Raw genomic sequence first — 24,380 nt, forward strand, 5'->3', positions numbered from 1 at the left:
AGCTGCAGTCATTCTACACTTGATCAAACTTAAGTTTTGTCTGATGAAAACACGAAAATGCTTGAAAACGTGATGTCAGCTTCCACTTCACTCGTCCAATTCGCTACTTGCTGAAACTCTAAGCATCATGGGAAGTGTAGTTCTGTTAGCCATGAATTAGCCACATCGCAGGGTTCAAAGCGTGAGAAAAAAAGTAGCAGCTTACACGCCGGGAATGTGACAATAAAGTGGTCAGACAAATGATTTACTAGTAAAAAGTTGCAGCTATTTTTTTTCGTCAAAAGGCAAAGCGAATCGTTTTTAATTGTGACTGTGTTCTTCAGCAACTGTACAGCATTTTCTCGTACTTTTACAATTGTTTCCTTTTAGTGTGGCCTTCATACCCCATTAAAAAAAAACAAGAAATGCTACAGAACGAAGAGTATAGTAGTTTTCGTCCTAGAATGGAGTGGATGCCATCAAACCTGAGCAGTGTTAAGTACGGAACACATCAGCCTGACTTTTACAAACACATTTTAATTTCCTCTGTGAGGACTTCCATTGAGAGAACATGCTGAGGAGCGACGGCTGCCTTGCAGCATCCTCGTGGAGATGAAAGTGTCTCAGAGTGGCGTACAGTCCTCTCTGCATGTGTCAACAAATCGGCGTTCTCTCGCTTTTCCCTTTTTCTCACACAGTCTTTTCATCCCTCGCCTCGGCGGTTGTTGACGCCGCGTCCGCCGGCGGTGTTTTGTCCAGTCCCTGGCTGCAGCTCTGGTCACATGAGTGCTCATCGACCGCAGTGGCGTTGTTGGGAACGGTTTCGTCTATGCTCTCGTACGGCTCAGACGTCCACTGATAAACAGAAATGGAAAACGGTCACCTTAGCAACAGACAATGCTGGCTTTACGCTAAAACGGCAAAAATATTTTGAAAAAAAACATTTAGTAACGTGAAGAATCGTGAATGTAACATCGTTGGTTTGATGTTCTATAAAAAAGTAAGTGTCGATCTCACCATTGGTGGTCATACAACTCAATATATGGAAGAGACAATGCTAGGTTTAAGCTAGCGTCTACAAAGCTTAGCTTAGCTTCCATTCCCACAAGGAAAAAAAGGGCTAAATACATTTTAAAATCATTTAGAAACATAACGAATTATTCATATAATGTTTGGTTTAATAATCCATTAAAAATAGCTGTTTATTTAGCTATTGGTGGTCATATAACTGAATAAACTGTCGAGAAAATGCTTGTTGTAAGCTAAATTCTACTGAGCTTAGCTTATCTTAGCTTGTGGCGTCACAAGAAAAAAAAGGGCAGAAAGGTTTTAAAAAATCATCTAGAAATGTGAAGAATCATGAATATATCATCTTTGATTTGATGTATAAAAAGTTCAAGTATTAATCTTACCATCGTTGGTCATACAGTTGAATATATGGAAGAGACAATGCTAGGTTTAAGCTAGCTTTTACAAATCTTATTTTAGTTTGCATTCCCACAAGAAAAAAGGGTTAAATACTTTTTAAAATCACTTAGTAACAAATAATTGTTCCTATAATGTTTGATAGTCCATTAAAAATAGTCACACAACTGATTAAACTGTTGAGAAAATGCTAGTTTTAAGATAACTTTTACTGGGCTTAGCTTAGCTTGTGGTTTTACCTGAGTGGCCCTGCTGCCCGACCGGTGCGAGGGTCCCATGGCGATGTTGACGCTGGACGAGGACTGCGTGTCGGTGGTGTTGCCCCCCTCGGCGGCCGACAGCCCCGAGATGACCAAACCACTGGAGAAGCTCCGCTTGCCAAAGAGCAGACTGAGTGTGGACGAGGACGAGGACACCTGAGGACGCACGCAGAAGGTAGCGCGTCTCATTACATCACATCATTAGTAGTAAACAGCAGTTGTACCTGGCTGGAACGCTGCTGATGTTGCGCTGCCTGGAGCTGTGAGCTAACCCCGCCCGCTCCCGAAAGACGAGGGACCTAAGAAAACACCAAAATGTGTTTCATCGTCCAAAAGCTGAAGCACAATCAGGCTGTATTGTATGCCGATTACCTGCGAGAAAATGGAAGCTATGGAGGTGTTGAAAGACAGCTGGCTGTTGGACAGACGCTGGACGAGGCCGTGGTTGGACGCCGAGTCCAGGATGGGTCCCGATTGGCTGCTGACCGGTGGACGCTGAGTCTGAGGCTGCACTGACCTGCTACGATACTCCCTCCTGGCTGCACACAACACGGCACCCATACAGTCGCCGCTATTTTACACCAATCAGGGAAGCAGCGGTCGGTGTTGTACCTGAACCGTGGTGTCGGTGGCTGCGGGTGGTCCGGGCTCTCTGCTGGTACACGCTCAAACTGTTGGAGGTGACAGATGACGGCCGGTTGTGGCTCAGAGACGACGAGCCGCCTGCGCCGCAGTCGCCGTCCTCCATGTTGACGCCGCTGTTGCAGCTGTTCAGGTTGTCCTTGCGCACCCTGCCATGCACGCACAGTTACGTAACGATGGCGGCATATGTGACACATGCTAATGCAGTCTTTGCTAAATGTGCTCAGTCTGAGAGGTGTTTTCGCTTGGGGAGGATGAAACGGCGATTATTAAAATGTGATTCAATGTCTTTTTGGAACGCACACATGCTGACCATTAGCTGACCCGCAGAGGTTAACTCGTGCAAGGCAGATTGGATTAGCTAGAAGTAAAAGAAGGGGTGACATAAGGAACTTTTGGCACACACACACACACACATACACGTCATACAAGGAAAGAGCACAAAAACCCAGGATGTCCTTCATCCTTGTCCTTTGTTTACTGTGCACCACATAGCCCCCGTCACATAGGGAACTTGCCTCCTCAAAATGACCACGTAGCAAACACGGTACATGACAAACAACAGCATTTAGTTATTTTTTTACGGTCAAAATTGGGTATACATAAAGCAGAGTCACACAACTTGGACTTCAGTCAGCCTCGAGTCACAATTTTGGTGACTTTGGAATCGACTTGACAAGGTCATGAAAGATGTGCAACTCAACATTGACTCCGACATCAATGACTCTGGACTTGACTTGGACTTTAGTCCAATCCGTCCATTTTCTATCTTCTCCTCACTACTAGGGTTGCGGGTATGCTGGATCCTATCCCAGCTGACTTGGGTGAGAGGCGGGGTACACCCTGGACTGGTCGCCAGCCAATGGCAGGGCACATAAAGGGTATAGACAAACATTCACCAGTCACACTCACATTCATACCTATGGACAATTTACCCGGAGAAAACCCACGCACGCACGGGGAGAACATGCAAACTCCACACAGAGATGCCCAAGTGGAGATTCAAACCCAGGTCTTCGCGATCTCCTGACTGAGGGCCAACATGCTAACCACTAGGCCCCCGTGCGGCGACTTCATTCTGATGACTGGCAAATACGTGAGATTTCCAGTGAGCGCTTTGAGCAAAATGTGTCCCTGTTCAAAGTATTCAACTAACGAGACCGTTACGTCTTGTCTTGACTTGAGACTTGACTTGGACTTGCCCGTCATTACTTGAGACGTGACTCGAGACTTGGGATTGAAGACTGGAGACTTAGCTGAGACTTGCAAAACACTGACTTTATCCCACCTCTGGCATAAAGTATACAAAAAAAAAATCATAAGCGACCTGTTTGGGCTTTTTGAGATCCTGCACCCTCATTTTGGCTTCTATCTCGACAATGACATATTAGTCGGGGAACATCTGTCGCACCTGACGCAGGCTTTCCAGCTTAATGACACACACAGCCTGATCATCAACCCGGCCAAATGTCATTTTGATTTCTTAGGTCACCTTATTTCATCGCAGGGCGCACTCCTTTGATTTCCAAAGTGCATGCCGTGGCAGATTTCCCCTGACCCGCCTTGCTTAAAGCTTTCCTTTTTGCAGCCTCTTTATAATGACAGAAGAAGGCTAACGGCCTTCTTGAATGGACTCCTGAGCAGATCCAGGCTTTCCAACAGTCTTAAGTCCGCCGTTGGGGCGGTGGCGAATGTTTGGCAGCCCTTTGCGTTCTTCAGCCGTAATCCGTGGGTTATTGAACGCAAGTACTGGGAGTTGTTGGCACTGTATCTTGCGAACCGTCGCTTCCGTTTTCTGCTGGAGGGCCACCATTTCACGGCTTATGCAGATCATAAGCTGCTGACTTTTGCCATGTCCAACGTGACGGAGCCATGGACAGCCCGCCAACAGCACCTTCTGGCGACCACCCCCGAGGTCATGATGGAAGTCTAATCCGGTTGCTGTGGTGTGCACACGTGTGTCCAGTGCACCTCAGGATGGATTTTTCCGGTGCGGTCGCTGAACAGACCAATCACCCGGACATCCACACTCCACACAAGTCTGCGGGTACGACCTTTAACGTGGAGGAAGTGACGATGCAAGATGGTGGTCCAACTCTCCTCTACAACGTCTCCACTGGCCGTCGTTGGCCTGTGCTTCCAGTAGTGTGGTGCCGTCGTCAAGCTGGTCGGAACCAAGCTCGCCTGGCCTGGCCTCCGGAAGGATGTGAGGAAGTGGGCTGCTGCATGCGTGGCATGTCAGCGCACCAAAGTCCTAAATCCTCCATCGAACCGCTTCCAATTCCTGATCAAGTGCTCATGGACTTGGTTGTTGCCTTTTTCTCAGGGTTTTACGCACCCTCCAGTTCATGTCGGAGCTCTGCTCAGCATTGGCAAACTCCTTGGGTGTGCAGGTACACTGCACTACAGCCTTCCGCCTTCAGGCTAACAGCTTGTGTGAACCCTTTCACTGGTTGCTGCTTTTGCATGGTAACTGGGTTGACCGTTTGCCTTGGTCATGCTTGGATTGCGCTCAGCTCCAAAGGAGGACTTTGTGCCTTGATTTTAATACTTGGGGGCGCGGTTAGAGCGCGGTGTTTAGGTGCACAAATGTGTTTTGTTCTGTTGTTGGCGGTGAAGGAACAAAGTTGCGCTTGAAAGCAGCTGTTGCATGTTTTACTAACTAGGACTAAAAATATAACGAGTCCACAAGGGCGCATTCTGACCATGTGAAGTCTTCATCATTGATTACATGAACGTTAAATAACAGAAACTAATGGATGTGTCCGAAGCTTCGTCACACCTGAGCCATTTGGAGCACAGCCATGAACGAATGGCATCCAAGCTCGAAGCCCCTCCTCCGATGGTGCGGAGCGTCCGGTGTGTTCCCGCGTATGACGTCGTCAGCGGTGACACATACCTGGACAGGATGAAACCAAGCAATGGATGTCAAATCCCGGACCGAGAGCTCTCTGTGGCACTCGAGCCACACACGTACATGGGGTAGCCTAGCGGCTGGTCACATGAGGAGTTGACCATGTTCCTCAACGCCTGCTTGGAGTTCTGGATGCTGCCTCGCTCTGGGTTGCGGTTCCGTAGGAAGACAAGCTCTTGTTGCTGCCCCGCCCACAGGCCTCGTACGCATTCCTTGTTAATCTGCAGAGAGGCAGGGAGTATTATTTTGAAAATCCCCAAGAAAAGACAACTTCCTTACCTTGATGACCTTGAAGCTGAGGTGGCGTTTGTACAGCATGATGATCTTGTACTCATCCGTGCCGTCATCCACCATGTGTCGCAGCGTGAGCAGCGTGTCGCGGCTGGACAGCACCGCCTTGCGCCAGGCGGGGTCGCTCTCGTGGCAAATGACCAGGCTGCTGCGGTAGTTTGTGATGGCCTCGTACAAGATGGACGCCTCCTCGGTTTCCTCCAGACAAGTGAAGTGGTCCTAAAATAAAAAGCAGCAGCAGAGGACCGACCCAACACTTGACAGTTCAGTCGATTAAAGGTGGGTTTACTTTGTGCAGTGATGATGAGTCCACAGGACTGGATAAGGTGACTCTGATGGTACCTGATGCAGCTTCAGGCTCATTCTGACGGCAGGGGCCACGACCTTCTGCAGGAGGTCGAGATCAGCAAACACCCACTCGTCTTTGGTGGCAATGCGGAAATCGCCTTTGAACAGCGTGTTGAAGCCGTACAGGAAGGATTCCAAACTTGGGTACAGGAAGACGTTTATGTGATAAGAATACAAGAACAAGGCGTGGTTTGTAGCACACGTTTGAAGATTCAGCGTCTGATGCCCCCTTGCGGTGGTGCTGTCTAACTGAATGTGCATTTCTGCTCTTCTCCAAAACTAGAAAATCAATGGAGGTGTGGGGGTTTCCATCAAGCCTTTTTTATGGAATAAATGACCTAAAATCCTGTCATTTAGATTAAAAATGAAAGGTCTTCAACAACCTAGATGAAGTCCACTTGCCTTCAATTGAACGTTTGAGGAAAACATTGACCTGAACGCTGGGTCGCCCCTGGCCAAATTGGAGCCCTCAGCAGAATGTTTTATAGTATTTGGCTTGAACCTGAATTGGTCGTTGGTAAGATGGGAATACATGGGAAACAAATTGTTCCCAAAGGCAGCAGCTGGACCATTACACCACCAGGGACTGACAGGTGAGTGGGTGAATTCTGCCATTTTATTCTCTTATTCTGCTGCGTGCAGTCCATGGTTGTAGTGAGCGCGGTGTCAATTTTTGTTTTGCTCTCCCGCCTGAGGCTGACTTGGTGCTCTATGCCTCACGCCAGCGATGTGCACTCTTTGCGCATTCAGGGCGCCGCCGCCTGAATGACTGCAAACCTGCACGACCAATCTGACATTTCACCCAAACTACGCTGAGCAATCTTATGTGGAATATCCCTTCAAATCATCTTATCACTCAATAGACAGCCGTTATTGAACTACGGTAGAGGAGAATAGGTGTAGAATACCTGTTGGACATGTTGTGCGATGCAGTGCCCAGCGATCTTCTTCCCAGGACGGACAGGGCGTATGACAGAGTCACCAGAGGAGAGTCTTCATCACTTTCCACAGGCTGTAGTTTTGTAGTTAGAGCATAGAAAATCTGTTTAAAACTTTCTAAATATGTTTTTTACCATGATTAGAACCCTGTAGACATGACAACACAGGAAGAAGCCAAAACCCTTACCACTTCCACACCGAATGGGAGAACTGCTTTTCACTCTAACATGTTGGACACGCCATGGCTGACTCCGTGCACTGTTAAGGTAATGTGATCTAAGGCACTCTAATGTCTCATCAGTGTAACATTCCTGACACCTAGTGACCAGACTACTACACGTGACTTGTCTTTCAACATTTTGGGACTAATAATAGGCCATAGTCAACCACAAAGCAGCCGTCATTTATCAATTAATTAATTTTTGAAAAACCGCGAGGGAGCGACGGTCGAACCGCGATGTAGCGAGGGACGACTGTACCTGGAAACAGGAAGTACACAAACGGTTGCAGTCAGAAAATGACGCACGCTAAACTTGGGCATGAATGTCTTTTCAGTTTTGGTCCCTTAATGATTTATTTGAACCGTTCAAAAAGAAAAAGTATGTGCACAAGTTCCGAGTATTGGTCAATCGTGACCGCCAACGAGAAATGAACGAGGCTTGGCTTTGTGAAAGCGAAAAGACATGAAGGAACCTTCACCACCAAAATTTAGGTGAAATGTACGTTGTATCATCATTCCACCCTAAAAAAAGAACGGGTCAAATAAATGATTAAAATTAATCACATTTATATGAATGATATACTGTATGTAATTATACATTCTGAATGTTCCCTACCGCCTCCATCTTGCCAGCGCAATACTGGATCCACTCCAGGTAAACGTTACAGAAGCTGGCCCGTGTCACACCCTGCAGGCAGTGCACGTAATCCTCATCTATCTTGACGCTGAACACCTGAGGGTCTCGCTCTATGTGGTGCCACTTGGTGTAGGATTGCAGCGCCTCGTAGATGGTGGCGTCCTTGAGCCAGGTGGACAGTTTGGGAGAGTGGACCAGGTAGTAAATAATACTCTGTGAGGGGGAGGAAGAGTGGATGAGGAAGGATGTCCTGCTGGTGAACGTGCCGTTTCATCAGGTATGGAGAGGGGTACCTTCAGGTAGTAGGTGATGAGCAGCTTCCGAAGATCGTAGACCTGCAGCATGGTGGCGGCGTTGTTCTCGCTGATGCTGTAGCCCTCCAGCAGGTACTTGGTGGCCGTAACCTCCCACGCCAGCCAGCGCAGGTTGAAGGCGGCGTTGCACGACAGCATGTGGGGCAAGTGTCCAGGCTCGCAGCAGCAACAGGCGTCGTCTTCCTCCACGCCCTCTGTGATGGCCTCCACCTCTCGCTGCTGGCAGTACGTCCCTGACGTGGAGCCACACCTTCAGACATGGTCCACTTCTGAACTTGATTTGGAAATTACCTCTGAACTCCAGCCCTCTCAGCTGGAAGGTGACAAGTCCGTTGCCGATCTCAATGAGGTGCACCAGGGCGTTGAGGTAGTCCGAGGCTAGGATGAAGCAGTCTCCGGCGCTGTAGTTGCCCCAGCGGCCCAGCATGAGGTCGCCGCAGAGCGAGTGCTGCAGCGAGCGAGTCAGGTACTCGTAGAAGATGGAGTTGAGGTTGTTGTCATCGCACCCTGAAGAAGATGAGAAGGTGCTCATGAAGAGCGCCTCCCGGAGGAAGAATAACTCAGCAGCAGATGAAGGGCTTTAACAACATCATAAAGTGGTTCATAAAAAAGTTTGTGGAGAACTCACCCGTCTCCTTATCCACTTGAGACACCAGGCGGCTGTTGGAGTTGTCGATACGCTTTGTGCTGCAGAGATGGTTTTTTTTTTTTGTGTTAGCACTTTTTAGGAGCTGTTTTTGGAGAGCTTGTCACATCACTTTATGTTGTTGTAGGCCTGAAGCTTGGTTTTTGGTCTGATTTTTACTCACTGTTAGGAGACCTAATATGAAAATGTTACCGTGACGAACTGTGCTTGGAGTTTGTACAGGTGCAGCACTGCACTGCATCTCAGGGAGAGGTGGCTCTAATATTCTCCTTACCGTAGTTAGCTAAAAGAGAGGCTCAGTATAATGAAGCAGAATCTTACTTGTAATTTCTCTCCCAGAACTTGATGGGTCGTGGATAGGAGGAAATAAAGATGGCGCTGCCCAGGAAGGGAGCCAGAGGCGTGTAGAAGACGGTGGTGATCAGAGTCTGGAGCAGCAGCATGGCCGAGTCTGATCACGCAAGCTAAGTCAAGAAGAAACCGTGTGTTGAGCACGCATAATGCATAGTAGATACGCTCAGGGGAAGGATACGAGGCACGGCGAAGGGTTGGGCGAAGGCGTGGAAGGCGCTGCCCCAGGCAATCTGCCAGGGGGCGATGTAGACCAGGATGAAGTGAAGCTTCAGCAGCAGCTCACGCATCTGGGCCCAAACAAAGACGTTTATTCAAAGTATAAAATGCAGTCATTTGAATTTAAAGCCTTAAAATGTCTAAGATTATTTAAAATATCATAAAATGTGTTAAATACGATTTTGAAAAGTGTTTTTTTATTGGCCCCCGTGGCACATCGTAGAAATATAGTTTTTCAAGAAAGAAGCATAAAGTCAAACTATTAAGAGAAAAATGTTGTAATCTAATGAGAAAAAGTAGTATGGTGAGATGAACATAATATTGTGAGTAAAAATATTACCATTTTAGAAGCATAAAGTTGAAATGTTAAAGGAAATAGACATTATTTTTAAATGTCGTAATGTTATGAGAAAGAAACTAAATGAGTAAAGTTGTAATGTTTGGAAAATTGGGCTGTGGAAAAAGTTACGTTAAAGTCAAAATATTATGAGAATAAAGTCAGAATTATGAAAAGAAAATTTACAAGAACATACTTGAAATAGGTGGGAAAAAAAAGACAACAGAAATAGAAAAAAACCAGCTGTAATTGTATGAGAAAATAACGTCCAAATATCAGGAGGGAAAAAAAGCATTTTAACGAGAAAAAAGTTTCAATTTTACAAGAATAATATTATGAGGAAAAATAACGTCAATTTAGTAGCAGGAGAGTTTAAATATTAAAGAAAAAATACAGAATTTCTTGAAGTCGTAATATTATGAAAAACAAAGAATACAATTTAGCTTTTTGGAAAAATAGGCCAGGGAAAAATTGGCAATATTACGGGGAATAATGTAAAAATATTTTGGGAATAAAGTCATAATTAGGAGAGAAAAAAACCCTGGAAAATGCAAAATAAAACATAGGCAACATGTTTCACACTAAGAATGCGCTTTTTCACGTATATCACAAAGCTGAGATGCTTTGGAATACATACGGCATACAATCTCATTTTTACATTGTCAAATTGGCCCTTGCCTCTTTTGATTTTTCAGTAAGTGGCCCTCGGTGGAAAAAGTTTGGACACCCCTGTTATAAACCAAAATGAACTGCTGTAATGCTAAAGGTGACCGATAGTGCGAGGAGGTCACCTCACCTTGTGGAAGAGGATGGACATCACAAAGAAGTCCAGCAGGAAGCTCTCGGAGGCCCGCGGGCAGTCAAAGTGGAAAAAAAACAGCGTGAAGAGCAAAGTGAGGAACTGGAAGCTTGGGTCGCAGAAGGACGAGCGCAGCAGTTTCATCCCGGCGACCGTGGTCAGGAGGACATCGCAGCTGCAGGCAAGGACACACACAATGGAAGCTTTCTGCTTGGAGGTAAGCGTGGAGGAGGAGGCTGTTGTCAGTGTTGCACTCACTGGATTCCCAGCCTTTTGCGGTGACTGAGAGTGAAGCCGTGGTTGGTGAGCGCGCTCAGTATGATGGCGGGGTACACCACATACTTCTCAAAGCACAGGAGGCCCACGTAGAGACGCTCGAACCACATCAGCACTGCGTCCTCTTTGAGACAACACAAAGTGAAGTTTGGGAGTGGCACACGTGTTGGAAAGAATGGGGAGCTAGGATAACAGTTCTTTCTATGTTCTATTTTTAATCATTTTAAAGTCCCAGAGGTCCCATAATAGTGTACAGTGTTCCCTCCTTTATCGCAATAAGTGAAATCCGCAAAGTAGCCAACTTAATTTTTTACAATGACTATGTTTTAAGGCTGTACAAACCCTCACCATACATTTGATACATTTTTCCCAAACAGGCATTAACATTTTCTCACATTTCCCTCTTGCTTAAACACTCTCAAAGTTCAAATTTCATTTGAGTTTTAGTGATCAACCTACTAGGTTGGACGCAAGAAATTAGTAAGCGACTCACGCTTATTTCACTCCTCTGACCATGCATATTCACCCTGGCGCCGGTGCGCTGTACCGTAGCGTTTTTGTGCCCCTGTCGTCGTATTCTAAATTATAGAATGTTGGCGGTAGGCGCAGCGGCACACTGCTCTGTAGAACTGTAAATAAAGTTTTCATTCCTACTGTACTTCCGTCCATCTTTTATGCCGCTTATCTTCACTAGCGTCGCGGGTATCCTGGAGCCGATCCCAGCTGACCTCGGGCGACTGACTGGTCGCCAGCCAATCGCAGGGCACATGTGGACAAACAACCAATCACACTCATTCACATTCATTATCCTAGCATGTGTGGCCAACATGCTAACGACTAGGCCACCGTGCAGACCTCTCACTGTAGTTCTTCATAATTCATCTTTTCATTTACCACTTATTTATTTTATTTTTTTAAATTCTTTTCTTTTTGTCATTGTTTGAAATACCACTTTCACATATTTTATATGATTCTGTCGTCTGGTTTTTCTGTTTCCGCTACCTCAGTATACTTCAGGGTTTTAACATAAAGAAATACATGACTTTCTTTACGCTATGAGTTGACATACACTACTTTTTAAAATTTACCAGACACATTAGTTGTAATTTGCGCAAAGTATCGGTATCGGATCGTTATCGCCGGAAACGAAATCGGTGGTATTGCCGTAAGTATGCGAAGAAAAACAACAAACTTAAAGCTGCTACGACTGACTGATAGGATAGTGGCCGAGCTCCCGGCTTTACGTTAAGATGTGTAGCGAAGCCTGTTTTTTGTTTGTTTGTTTTTTACATGGGGCTGATTTTTCTCACGCGCATAAACAAGCTGTAAGGACACTAATTAAAATGTCCATTTTGCTTAATGGGGGGGGGGAGCTCATATAAAGTTACTGTGTTGTTCCTAATCTGAAGGTAAACGTAATGCTCATTAAAACAGGGGTGGGGTGGGGGTGGGCGATGCTGACCTCTGGGTTCAAACTGGTGGTACTCTTTGGTCTTGAGCACCGGGTGTGAGATCCACAGCCAAGGGTGATGCTTCCTCAGCTGGGGGATCAGGTAGTGTGTGACGAAGCCCACCGTCCCGGCCAGCGCGTACAGCACGATGGTCACAAAGGGCTGCACGTTCACAGGTGTGAGACGATATAAGCGTTGAAAAGATGGATGAGATAAAGAAGTTTCACCTTTAGCGAAAGGAAGACGGTGCTTGCGGTGATGGCAAAGGTCAGAATGTAGGCCAGCGAGCACACGATCGCATCGGACAGAAGAATCTCTTTCTGGAGATGATTGATTATTCATGTGATTATTCATGTTTGTGACATAAAACAGGCGCACCTCATGTTGTGGCCGGTGTTGCTCACCATTGAGTTCTGCAGCTTCTTCGGCAGAGGGTCTTCAATGTCTGCCTCTTCTCCCTCCTCGTCCTCGCTTTCCGCCAAAGTGGGCATGACTTTTGACTTTATCAGCGACCTAAAGAGAGCTGAAATGAAATCAACCTGCAGGATAATTACTTTTAAGTGCGTCCGCACGCTTACAGCATGACAGAGGGGTCACTGCTCTGCCGGCTGAGGTGATAGGAGAAGACTACCAGAAGGCCACAGAAGCCAGAGAACAAGGCTGGCGTGTGCTGCTCATCCCACGGCTCCTGCCACACAGCAAGTACTTCACATAATACTTTGCATTTATTGTGCTTTATTTGTCACATTCGCACAGTGAAGGTAGTCAAGGAAAGTATAAAACTTGGAGGAGCTGCACGTGAGATGCATTTCAAGTCCACCTTGAGAGCACCGAAGCAGAAGCCATAAAGCAGAGAGAGAGCGATCAGGCTGCGTAGGATGCTGTAGACTGCAGAGATGAGACTGGTAGCCGCTGGAATCACAGCAAAGAGAAGCACGTAGGTGTAGCATTAATGTACAACGACAACAAGCATATTTACGACGGAGTATTAGGGCCACATTGAAAAAAAACTCAAATCTGAGATTTTGAGAATAAAATTCATCATATTACCAGCCACATAAGTGCCCCCTTTTCATAGCTGTCTCAGGCAATGCCTGTTACGATGGAGCATTAAAATAATCTGAGATTTCTAAAATAAAGTTGTAAATGTACGAGGAAAAAAATGGTAACTTTATGTTACAGGCATTGCCTTATGTGACCTTTGGCCTTGGGCACGTGGAGGGGGCGGGGTAAGCAAGGCGGACGTGAGAAGGGTTAGACATGCTAACCTATTTGTGCTCAACTGCTCTGTTTCGCTGCCACCTTATAAATAAAATCTTGCCTGATGCAAGAGGAAAGTTTCCTTCCTTCCTGAAGGGCTGTGCTCCATTTTCCCCCCCGACACGTATGATATGTCATATGACAACTTTATTCTCGTAATAGTAAAAAATACACTAAAATGACTTAAATAAAAGTGAAACAATAATCAAATGAATAAAAATGACTTAAATAGGTTTAAATTTCAAAAGTGGGTCACAACTTAATGGCCATTAGGTAATGCGGGTCCCAGGTTGAGGCCATCTGAACACCCCTGCTCTAGGTCATGTGGCTGCAACCCAGCAATTGGAGAAGCACTGGTGCATGGATATTCAACCACCAAAAAACATTTCTGACAATGCTGTAATGTGCCAACTTCCCCACCAGGGGGAGCGATTGCACCTTACTTATACTTTCGTCTATTCACCCATTGAAATGGATGATGCATGTTAGTAGAGTCTGCAGCTAGGGGCCCTTTAGTGTATATAATGTTATAACACCGACTGACCTGTGCCACCAAAAAAGTGTATGTCAATCTGCTCCAGCAGGTAGATGCTGAAGGTGTTGACTTGCGGGAAAAGGCCCACCAGGAAAGTGATGGGGAAGCAGTGAGTGAAACCTGTTTCAAAAACAACAACGTCAATAACAGTAAAGCATGGGAGTTCAAGTGTCCGTCCAGGTCAGGCGTCTCCGTACCCACTAGCAGGTTTTGCAAGAAGCGCAAGGCATCATGGCAGCCGATGGTGACGCCGTACAAGGTGGAGACAGGGAGGTCCTTCCTCTGCAGGAGATGCTCCAGCATCCAGATGAGAGCACAGAAGATGCAGAAGTAGGCCGCCCGGCTGTAGGCCACCAGCTGGTTGTGACCCTGGAGATGCACAGGTAGGAATGAGAATGTCTTCACCTTACTGTCAAATGAATATGGCTGCAACAAGCCTGCACTTTGCTTAAAAGGTTGCTTTAAGACACGTCTTCTGAGGTTGTTTGCTCTTACGTACAAACATTATCCCTGGATGCTACAAATATGTTGTATTGATGTAGCGTTTCCCAACCTTTACTGAGCCAAGGCACATATTTTACAGGGGGAACAAGCATGGATAGCGACAGATGGACACACAGGTTCATTATGTACTTTCTTCTTCATGTCATTGTTCTGCTTGTTGCTGTTACAACCATTCAGAGGTGGGAGAAAATCTGTGTTTTTCAAGTCTCAAGTAAAGATGTGCAAGTCCAAGTCGAGTCTCAAGTCGAGACAAGACAGGTTGGGTCAGGTCCGAAGTCATAGGCTTGACATTTTGAAGTCTTTCCAAGTATTAAGCACTGTTAATGAGCTCGTAATTTGTGAGTGCAAATTGAATTCTGTTGGGTGGCATGTTGACACATCTCGGTGTTAATCACCGCCACTCTCCAGCAGTCTGGTGCTCACAGAAACGTAAACTGCACCCTTGGATGTTAATAGATGCATTCAATGAGGCAGATTTTGGTGTCTGGCTGGGAATGACATAATAATGATCATGATCATCTTTTTTAAAGATGCTTTTAGGTAAACAACTCACATGTGTTGGCGAAGCCGCATCAGGTTGAACACTCTGCAAAGCATCACCACAGGAGCATTTGATTAAAACAACAATGACAAACGAGATGTAATACTACATAATCCATGACCCTGACACTCTGTAAAAATAAGACTAACAATGTTGACTCAGTCTTTGGGTGATTAGTGTACTGCCTCGTTACCTTGAGTAAGGAATACTGACAGCTGGCGATGACCAGGCAGAACTGAAAGACCCAGAAGTCTTTGAAGCAGCCGCCATTGAGGAGCACAAAGCCAAGGAAGGAAACCAGGAAGGCCATGAAAATAGCGACCACATTCTCCACCACATCGTGATTCCTGCGCAAATAAGGGATGCCACCAACGTAGGGCGAGAGTGAGTTTGAACAAATAGCCGTTTGGTGCCTACCTGTCCAGAAGGGCCAACAAGGTGAGTCTGTCATACAAAATGTCGACCCATTTGCCGGGAAACAGTTTGAGCTTGTAGTAAATCTTCCTGGTGGGTTTCTCCTGGATGGAAGTCTCCGAGGAGTCATCCAGCGAGTCTTCCTCCTTGACATGCACATGAATTATTCCTCTTTCATATGTCAACACAATTCTAGACATACTCCATCATAAAGTAGAATGGTCGCTTTACAGCTGTAATAATTCAGGCTTTTACATATGCAAGTTAATTACAGTCTGCTTGGGAACCAAAGGGAGGTGGATAACAAAATGGGAACTGGGAGTGCTTGCGAGAAAACAAGGCACTGAAACCCAACAACTGCTTGAGGTTTGTGAGCGGTCCCCAATATGAGACTTTCTCCAGGATTTGTACAGATGCTTGATATTGGCGTGCTTACCAATATCCCATATACCGATATTGTCCAGTATATACTTTATTTCTGATACCGATACAGGCGGCAGCTCTTCCCTCTTACTAATGTCAGTTATGACGTGACGACATGATCGTCAGATTTGCATAATTGGCCATGAGGCATTTGCTAAAAGTGAGTAAAAAAAAATAGGAAAAGCAAACCAAATATGTTGTGAACTCAAAATTGACTTTGTTCCGTCGCTTCTTTTTGTCTTTTGTCACAACTCAACTTGAGGTCCTGCCCACATGGGAATTAATATTCCTGGGATTTTTTTTTTTTTGCGGGTTGAAAAAAATTGAAAAAAATCCGGAGGGGAACGGATCACTGGGTGAAAACGATGTACTACACAAGGCGCACCTACGTGTGGCGTTGTAAACAGACACGCAAACAGAACCACGAGACACACCAAAATATAGAAGAAGAAAGCACGCATGTGCATAAGTCTGTCGTCTCCCGGTTTCCAAGGCTCGTCTAGAATTACGACAAAGTGGAATTACTAACTACGAGTCATTTGGGAGAAAAAGACAGCAAAACATCAAGAGAATGTCGACTAGGGTGAGTAACGTCCGTCGAAATATTATGTCGGCTTGTCGTCAAAGCTCACTTCTGGTCACGTGACGGCGATGGGTCGGCGACGTCATCGGTTGGGCTGTCTACAGGAAAACGACAAGCCAGCGCTTTCAGATTCTCCCACTATGGAAGCCATTTTCAAAAAATACCGTTTCACACCGTCTCCGTGTGGGTGAGAGGCTGAAATGATAAAATCTGACGTCATCGCCGGACACTTAAATCTTTATTAAATCAAAAGGTATGACAGCACAAACGATCATTTTAACCGCACAAACAAATGCAACATATTTTGTTTAATTTGGAGAAAATGGGGGGCTGGGTGAACTTTAATTGACCTATAAAAAATCTGTAATAACTAAACAATAATAATAAACAACAATTTCATCGGCACAAAACCGCACAAACGATGCGACTATTTTCCCAGTGTTTTGCATGGGGTGGGTGGTCAACTTCACGCAGGTCAGACCTGGTGCGCTATATTGTGTTCATGAGCGAGGGTGAACAGCTAACGCCAAATTAAATATATAAATGAGTATGCAGGAAACACGGTGTACACTGTTTAAACATATTTCACTGCCCAGTCTTGACCTACATTGGATTGATTTTAATCATGTTTTATTAACAAAACGTAATAAAAAGTGGCCCCCGCATCGTTCCAATTTATTTATATGCAGTCCTCGGTGGAAAAAGTGTGGACACCCCTACTTTACATGATGAATTCAAGGGTCGGTGTCGGGTCTAGCAGATGAGTACTGCAAATAATTGTGTATAAGTGAACCACGCCTGAAGTAAATGACCCAACTTTCAATTTCCCTGCAGTGTATTTTTAAGAAGGATACCTGTCTGCTGCTGCATCAATATAACTTGAAGAAAAATACAGACATGGACAAAATATGAATACCTGGAAGATCTCCGGGTGCGTCCTCCGTGGCCTAAGTCGATGCGAAGGAATAATGCGTCGCTGGAAAGGACAGTCGGCATGACCACCCGCCATGCTGTCCTGGCACTCCGAGTTGGAAGATGTTGACAGAAGGTCACTGAACACACACACACGAACTGATGTCAACATGTTAGTTACCAATGGCCATTTATTACGAAAAGAAATGGCCAATGGTAACTATGGTCTTGGTATTTCAAGAGTGGACGGCAGTACCACATGTTGCCAGTAATCAGCTCGGCTCCCAGCGGCAAGTTGAGGGCTCGCTCCGCGTACAACTTCCGGGGCCTCTCTCCTGGGTTACACACGTGCAACTTTGAGAAGAATGTCCATCTGCTTTTTTAAAAAGAGAATGAAGGGTTTTCACGGTTTACATCTTACGGTGCACAGTGTGGAAGGTGTACGCCTCTTCCTTGTTCGTAGCCTCTGGTCGACAGATGACCTGCAGCATGGAGCTTTCCGACTGAGACGTTTGGGAAGGCAGAGAGTCATAATCCGGATCTTTTTCTCTGTCCGTCTGCGGGCTGGTGGCATAAACAAATCAGGCGGTGATGCTAAAAAAGTGTTCAGGAGCGTGTTCTGTATGTAAAAGTGTTTGTCTGTACCTGTCTGGTGAGACGATGGGAATGTGTGTAGGCGGGACAGACCTCAGCATGTCAGGAGCCAGACTAGTGGGCGGTTTGGGTCGCTCTGCTTTTGTGCCTGTGTTGGTGTCTTTGGGCTCATCTGCTCTGGAAGCTGCACTCTGATTCTCTGCAATGCATTTTGGGACCATTGTGTTTGTTGATGGAATGTATACAACATGATGAGTATACACCCATTGGTGTTAAAGACACAAGAGGTGCAGCAACGGACCCATTTGATGTTTTTCCGTCTCCACCGAGGCTCCCGCACCATCTTTGAGCTCCGGCCCCTCCTCTTCCTTAGCGCTGGCTCCGCTCCCTCTGCTGCTGAGAGACTCCAACATGGAAACAAACTCCAAGAAGTTGGATTCGTTGGGAATCTGGCCCTCCTTCGCCTCCAGGTCTGACTTGGAGGTGGTCATGGTTGACTGGCAGAGAGACAGGAGGTTCTACATGAGGAGTGCCCACATTGTTTTCACCAAGGACCACATACAGAAAAATTGAAGGATGTGCAAAACATCCACATCTTAGTCACAAAGCAAATTAGTGTAATATAGCTAATAATTTACTAATTTACAAATTTATTTTATGTTTACAATATGCCAAGGTCCAATAAAAAATTAGCTATACGCATGGAGACATTAGAAGAGGTAACATACTGTGTTCTGGGAGCGATCCGAGAGCAGCATGGCATCTTTCCCGCTGTCCATGCTCAGCCCGCGAAGGTGCATCCGTCCTCCAGGCCCACAACGGCCCAAAGCAGGCGGAAGACGCAGGAAACCTTGCGGATCCACACAGGAAACCAGAGTATCCAATGTAGCATCATCTAGGTGAGAGTGGACTTCGATTCCAGACGAGCTGTTGTCATTGGCCTGCTGTGGACCAGCTGTGTCCTCATCCGGTAACTTCAGTCCCACATGCTCCTGATCCGGACCGGGACACTCCAAGGTGGCTGAGTCGGAGTTGATTGCGTCTCTGCATAAGTAGAACTCTTCACTTTGGTTCACCGTCTGTCTCAAGGTTGGGTCGTCTTCTGTTACGGACGCTTGTTGTTCTGTTGCTGCTGCGTCTTCTTCCACTTCCTGCTTCTCGTCCTCGTGTGAGTCGAAGGTGATGACTGGGATCTTGATGTGACATTCTCCTGCATCCTTTTGGGCCTGACACACAAACGCGACCCATAAATCCTATAAGTACTCAAAACTGCAAATACGCAAGACGCCCAAACCTGCGGACCGACTACGGATTTCACCTGTGTGTTTTCCAGGAGGCTCTGCTTGACGCTCTCCTCCAGCTGAGCGGCAGTCTGAGGGTCGCAGCTCATGGTGATGACGATCTTGACTGTGTCGCTGTCCTCCACGTGAGGAGGTGAAGGTGCTGGGCCGGAGTTATCCACGAGGACCACTTCTATTTCATCAGAGCAGTACGTCTCCTCTCTTGGCTCATCCTGACAGATGATACAAGACACGGTTGTTCATAGGATAAAAGTCTCTATGTTTGTCTATGGAGTGTATTTCTGTGACCTACCATACCTGAGCTGTAGGTTCTGGGATGTCAGTGAAGTCAGGAGAGCAATCCAGGGGAGTCTCCACTGAGTTATTGTTGGCATCTGAGGGCTCTTTATGTCCCTCACTCTTCTTCTCGCAATCATCTTCACATCCTGTGGTAGGACGGAGACCTTCATCTGCTTTTCCTCCAAATACTTCCTCTTTCTCGTCTTTGTCTTTCTGACTTGTGTCTGTCTCCTCTTTTTTCTCTTCATCAGGTTGTTCTTCATTGTCCATTCTTTCCACATCTGTCTTTGCAGTCCCATCGGCAAATTGTTGGGATGGTGGCCTCTGCTGAGCCCGCAGCAGAGGGATACCCTTGTCAAGATTGGAGCTGGGGAGGTCATCTTGGGAGGAAGGCTCTGGATTCGGGTGCAGGCCTCTCTCCACGGGCTTCTCCTCTGCCAATTCACAAAAGCGGACACATTACACATGGAGCAAATCCAAGACCACGCTCCTCACACATGACACCAACCACACCCCACATGCGCAAGTACTTTGGTGATGGAGGCAAACAAAAAACTCCCGATTTGATTTTATTTTTTTATGACATTATGCTGATGACAGTATTACCTTCTCCCGCCTTCGCCTCATCGGATTTGGAACATTCCTGCACGATGGAGGAACACATTTTACTACAGTGAAAAACGTAATATGACCAACCGGATGACATAAAGTTTTGAGTTGCCATGCGGCGTCCGTCTATCCACTTACCACCCCAATGAGGCCCGGGTCGGTTTCGGTCTGTTTCACGGTCACCTGGATCACCGAACTGGGACGCTTGCAAGCCAGCATCGTCATGGCAACGCTGTCTGGGACCGTACTGCTCTTCCTATTGGGAAAAGATGATAACATAAACATGGAATCTTCTGATGGTAAAACACTTAAGTAGCAGATATGATACTGTTGAATTGCAAGATTCTGTAGTAACAAAGAATGCCTTCTTATTATCTCAAGCGTGTCAAGGCGGTGAGCTGAAGATCAGCAGCTTTTCCTCATTTATGCTGCTCATCTGCAGAAGCTGAGTCTTCATTCGTCGCAATGGAGTGGAAGCAGTCTGAATTGCATTCTAATTCTCTAACTTGATGATGCAGAAGTGAGGGGGGAAAAAATAGACACATAAGCCAAGAAAAAGAAGTGACTAAAATAGCTCCAAAAAAAGGTCTGTTTTCAACAACATTTCAGTGATGGGACTCAGGGAACGATGCAGAAGGTCAATAGAAAAATGTTGCATTTTAATGGTCAGAGAGGTATTATTTGGACCATGTGTGTTATTGTGGTTGTGTGGTTGCAGTGGTGTACAAATGCACTGCATCATAATGAGAACTGCTTCTAATGATTTCATTTGGATCCACGTTGCTTCCTAATGCAGATGCAGAGCACCACCACTGCAAACTACAACCATCATAGTTAGAATGAATTATTGCGTCTCTCTGTGTTGAGTTCTTTACCTGATGTTGGCAGGCAAGCAGGAATCCGAGGCGTTACTCTTCTTCTCGGCGGCCTTGCTGAGGTCAGAGAGGCTGCTGCGGACCATCGCCTCGCCCTCGTCGAACAGCACGTGCATCCGGTAGTTGGCCAGCTTGACGAGCGCGAAGAAAACCGTGACGGAGGTGCAGTAGATGCTCAGAGCCATGGTGGTCGGAGGCAGGGCCTAAAGTGGAGACAAGTTGCTCTTTTGTCCAACGGAATGGTGAAGGCATTGTGTGAAACATCTGTAGGCTCACATTAACATGGTAGAACATCATCATGGCTCACGCTGGAGAATCAAGCAGGCTAGTTCCAAGTATTTAAACACCCCAGAGGGAACAGAAGCTGCAAAATGTAGTCAAAATTTGACGCTGCTGCATTAAATTTCACAGACTTTTATTGAGGAAGAAACCATATTTTGTAACTTAAACTGAAGTTTGCCACACACCTCACAATGAGGTAGTCGACCCATGTGACTTCTTACGGCCAATCAGCAGAGGAAGCAAATGATAATGAAAACGTTAAATTGTGTTTAATCTAGTACATGGTTCTGCCTTTCATGGCTGAGTGCACAGGTTCGGTTTCTGGCCAGCGTTGCGTCAGGAGGGGCATCCAGCAGAAAAACTAAGCCAGAACCATTCATGCGATTGACTCGCACCCAGCGACCCCTGACAGGGAAGAGCACAGAGTGGAAAAATATACACTACGGATCAAAAGTCTTAAAACACCCCAATTTTTGTGGGTAAAACCCACGTTTTTAAGTGTTAAGATGGTCCATCTCTCTTCCATTGTTAATTGCGTTTTTCTTGACATTGTTGCAGCAACGCAGTACTTTCTGCAGTGCAACACTGTTCAACTGACGCTCACGAGGATATGCTACACAAACACTGCTTTTATGCAGACAGAGGGGGCAGTAGCTCCGGAAAAGTTGTAACACCTGTAGGAATTAGTAGCACCAACTGTCCATTTCTGCAGAACAGCTTGAAATTGTTGAGCTATTTTGTGGTCCCTGAAAAAGGTCTTTTTATATCGTTTTGAAATTGACATTATTGTTCTGTTTTGGGTATCCTTACCTTTTGTAACCCCTGCCAGTTCATGACTTACCTTTGTACTATTTCAAGCTATTAGTTGAACAACTTGAATTGCAATAAATAACTGGAAAAATTGAGGTGTTCTAAAACTTTTGACCGGTAGTGTATATGTAGCTAGATGATGCAACATGTTGCAAAAACGAGACAATGCTGTGAGTTGACATTTACTCATTTCTTTCTTTCGTTCAGTCTTGTCCACTGTGCAATACCACTTATCAGGTAGTCCATCGCAGGGGGTATTTGTGGCCCGCTGTTTTTTTTTTTAATTGCATGAATAAAGTTGAACATTAAAAAGGACTAGAAAGGCCATAAAATGAAAGCTTACGAGAAAAACAGTTTAAATGTTGACCATTATGACACACCAACTGATAGTAATACTCATAATAATTTGCTTTGTCATCTATAATTTGTTTTTTCTTAAATTTTGATTCTTTAGTTTCAGTTTACGCCGATTGATTTTGGCATGTTTATTTAACAAAAAGGTGAAGAGTTATCCAATTGACCCGCACGTCCTTCAATTTGTCCGAATATACGACCCTTGGTGAAAAAAAGTTTATAAAGCACACGGCGATAACATGCATCAGCACCAGTAAATGAAAGAAAATGATAATTTAGATATTTGTGCAGTTATTATGTTACCCAGATCGACTGGGGGAGTGTCTATGAGGCTGCTGTGTGAGCTCACACACACCGAGCATGCATGCATGGCGTGGCAGCAAAGCAGCCATGCATTGCTCACATAGGAGCAACATCACACTGCGGCAATGCTGTGCCTTCATCAGCAGGCACACAATGGAGGATGTCATCTTATTGCGAAAGCCTCATAGAGACCAAATGAAGGCGTCGTCACAGCCTCTATGTAGGTGGGCCTTAACGTCATCTGTCCACATTGCAACTCACCAGATGGAGAGACAGGGGCAGCATGAGCAGAAAGATCCACAGATAGAGGTGACACGAGTTGTTGAATTTATTCTGGTCCGGGTCGTGGTACCAGCCCCCGGTGAGGGACGCCCAGACTCCCTGACGCAGGGTCTGAGCAACCTGGGAGACCATCTCTGCCTCCCTGTCCTCCTCCTCCTCCACCACCTCCTCCTCTTCCTCCCCGTTCAGGTCGGTGGGACGAATGATGGTGATGATGATGCTGACGCTGCAAAGCTACAATAATACAAAGGCGAGTGCTACGCCTCCATGTTTGGACTACGACGATGCCTCTCTCTCATTGTTCATCGGTCCTCGCCCCGACTGGCGTCTCCTCTCCCGGCGCCGATTGGTGAATCCCTGCCGTTGTGGTCCTCATCCTGCCGAGATCCTCTCTCCTCTTCCTCTCTTGCTCTACAGATGCGCAGATTGGAGCGTCTCCTCCGCCTTCCCTCCTCCCCCTCTCGTCCTCTTCTATTATGTGCACTGGGGTCGGCGATACTGCAAATTTTGGTATCGATCCTATAACAAGCACTGTTATTACAGGGCCCGTACTACCGATACTGATACCGGTACTTTTTACCTCCATTTGTCTCTGTTGATCGTGATTATAATCACAATAAAATACAGTATAAATATTTAGGCAAACAAATAAATATTTTATCAACAACTATAATATAAAACAAAGTAACAATATCAACCAAATAATAAAATGATTCCCCTATTCCATTTTATTACATATAATTGTTTGCGCAAAATAAAGTCAATAGTGTAAATGGCAAAAGCAAAAACTACTTCAATGGCTGTCATTCAAACCCTTTGGCTTTTTAGCCCTACCGTGTACAAGGACTTATTCCTCGAGATTGTAAGAAATATAACAATATATGAATATAACAGTAGCAACAGCAAAAAACTGATGTTTGTAAAAGTAAACATATAACTAAACCTATTGATATCATCACCCTAGTATTGATGCTATACAGATACTACCTTTGGTATCAATATTGTTGCTAATTGGATCGATCTCTGTGCACCCTCGCCAATCAGTTTGCAAGAAATACAGTAGTAGCATCGCGTGCACGAGGTGATGGTATCGTTTATCATAATAAATCACATTTAGCTTGCATGTCATTATCTTGCTGCCATTTTATTTCCTTGCATGCGTGAATGCACTGTCCGTAACGTTAGGTACACATTTTTTGCAAGCATGATGACCCCCACTATATGGTTACTGTTGTGTCGTAGAACTGCGCTACTACTGGAATACTCTGCAGTAGAACTCTTAGTCGTTGTGATATTTGTAGCAGTGTCGCAATATATATACCGATAGTTTAACATGTGTATTGTTGTTGTAAATGTCATTTAGCTTGCGTGATCATGCCCCTAAATTCGGCGCGCTCTCCACTCACATTCCGATGGCGACTCCTCCTCCTCCCCTGCTGCTGTGCTGGTCACATGCCACACAGTCCACCAA

At 45.7% G+C, this 24,380-nt stretch overlaps 1 protein-coding gene across 2 annotated transcripts; it reads right to left on the reverse strand.

The window, feature by feature from the left end:
• Positions 1 to 500: 500 nt before the first annotated feature.
• On the reverse strand, positions 501 to 23,402 carry pcnx2 (pecanex 2). Of its 2 annotated transcripts, none has more exons than XM_054798322.1 (40): positions 22,889 to 23,402; positions 20,879 to 21,081; positions 20,142 to 20,259; positions 20,001 to 20,037; positions 19,413 to 19,828; positions 19,133 to 19,327; positions 18,543 to 19,040; positions 18,116 to 18,311; positions 17,866 to 18,013; positions 17,642 to 17,784; positions 17,477 to 17,555; positions 17,225 to 17,360; positions 15,306 to 15,448; positions 15,082 to 15,235; positions 14,901 to 14,933; positions 14,041 to 14,212; positions 13,853 to 13,963; positions 12,869 to 12,960; positions 12,627 to 12,736; positions 12,453 to 12,561; positions 12,276 to 12,368; positions 12,060 to 12,210; positions 10,580 to 10,721; positions 10,319 to 10,496; positions 9,148 to 9,256; positions 8,937 to 9,066; positions 8,598 to 8,656; positions 8,261 to 8,476; positions 7,949 to 8,202; positions 7,635 to 7,868; positions 6,768 to 6,871; positions 5,854 to 5,998; positions 5,500 to 5,730; positions 5,284 to 5,441; positions 5,089 to 5,205; positions 2,277 to 2,455; positions 2,037 to 2,203; positions 1,889 to 1,963; positions 1,644 to 1,820; positions 501 to 834 (listed from the first exon to the last, which is right to left on the reverse strand). In XM_054798322.1, exons 1-40 carry the CDS (start codon positions 23,039 to 23,041, stop codon positions 670 to 672), a joined length of 6,330 nt encoding a protein of 2,109 aa, XP_054654297.1. In that variant the 5' UTR covers positions 23,042 to 23,402; the 3' UTR covers positions 501 to 669. The 2 variants fall into 2 exon arrangements, with proteins under 2 accessions (XP_054654297.1, XP_054654298.1); XM_054798323.1 differs by lacking the exon at positions 22,889 to 23,402 and adding an exon at positions 21,155 to 21,242.
• Positions 23,403 to 24,380: the final 978 nt, after the last annotated feature.

Source organism: Dunckerocampus dactyliophorus, chromosome 14 (assembly GCF_027744805.1).
Source record: "Dunckerocampus dactyliophorus isolate RoL2022-P2 chromosome 14, RoL_Ddac_1.1, whole genome shotgun sequence".
NCBI classification, from domain to species: domain Eukaryota; kingdom Metazoa; phylum Chordata; class Actinopteri; order Syngnathiformes; family Syngnathidae; genus Dunckerocampus; species Dunckerocampus dactyliophorus.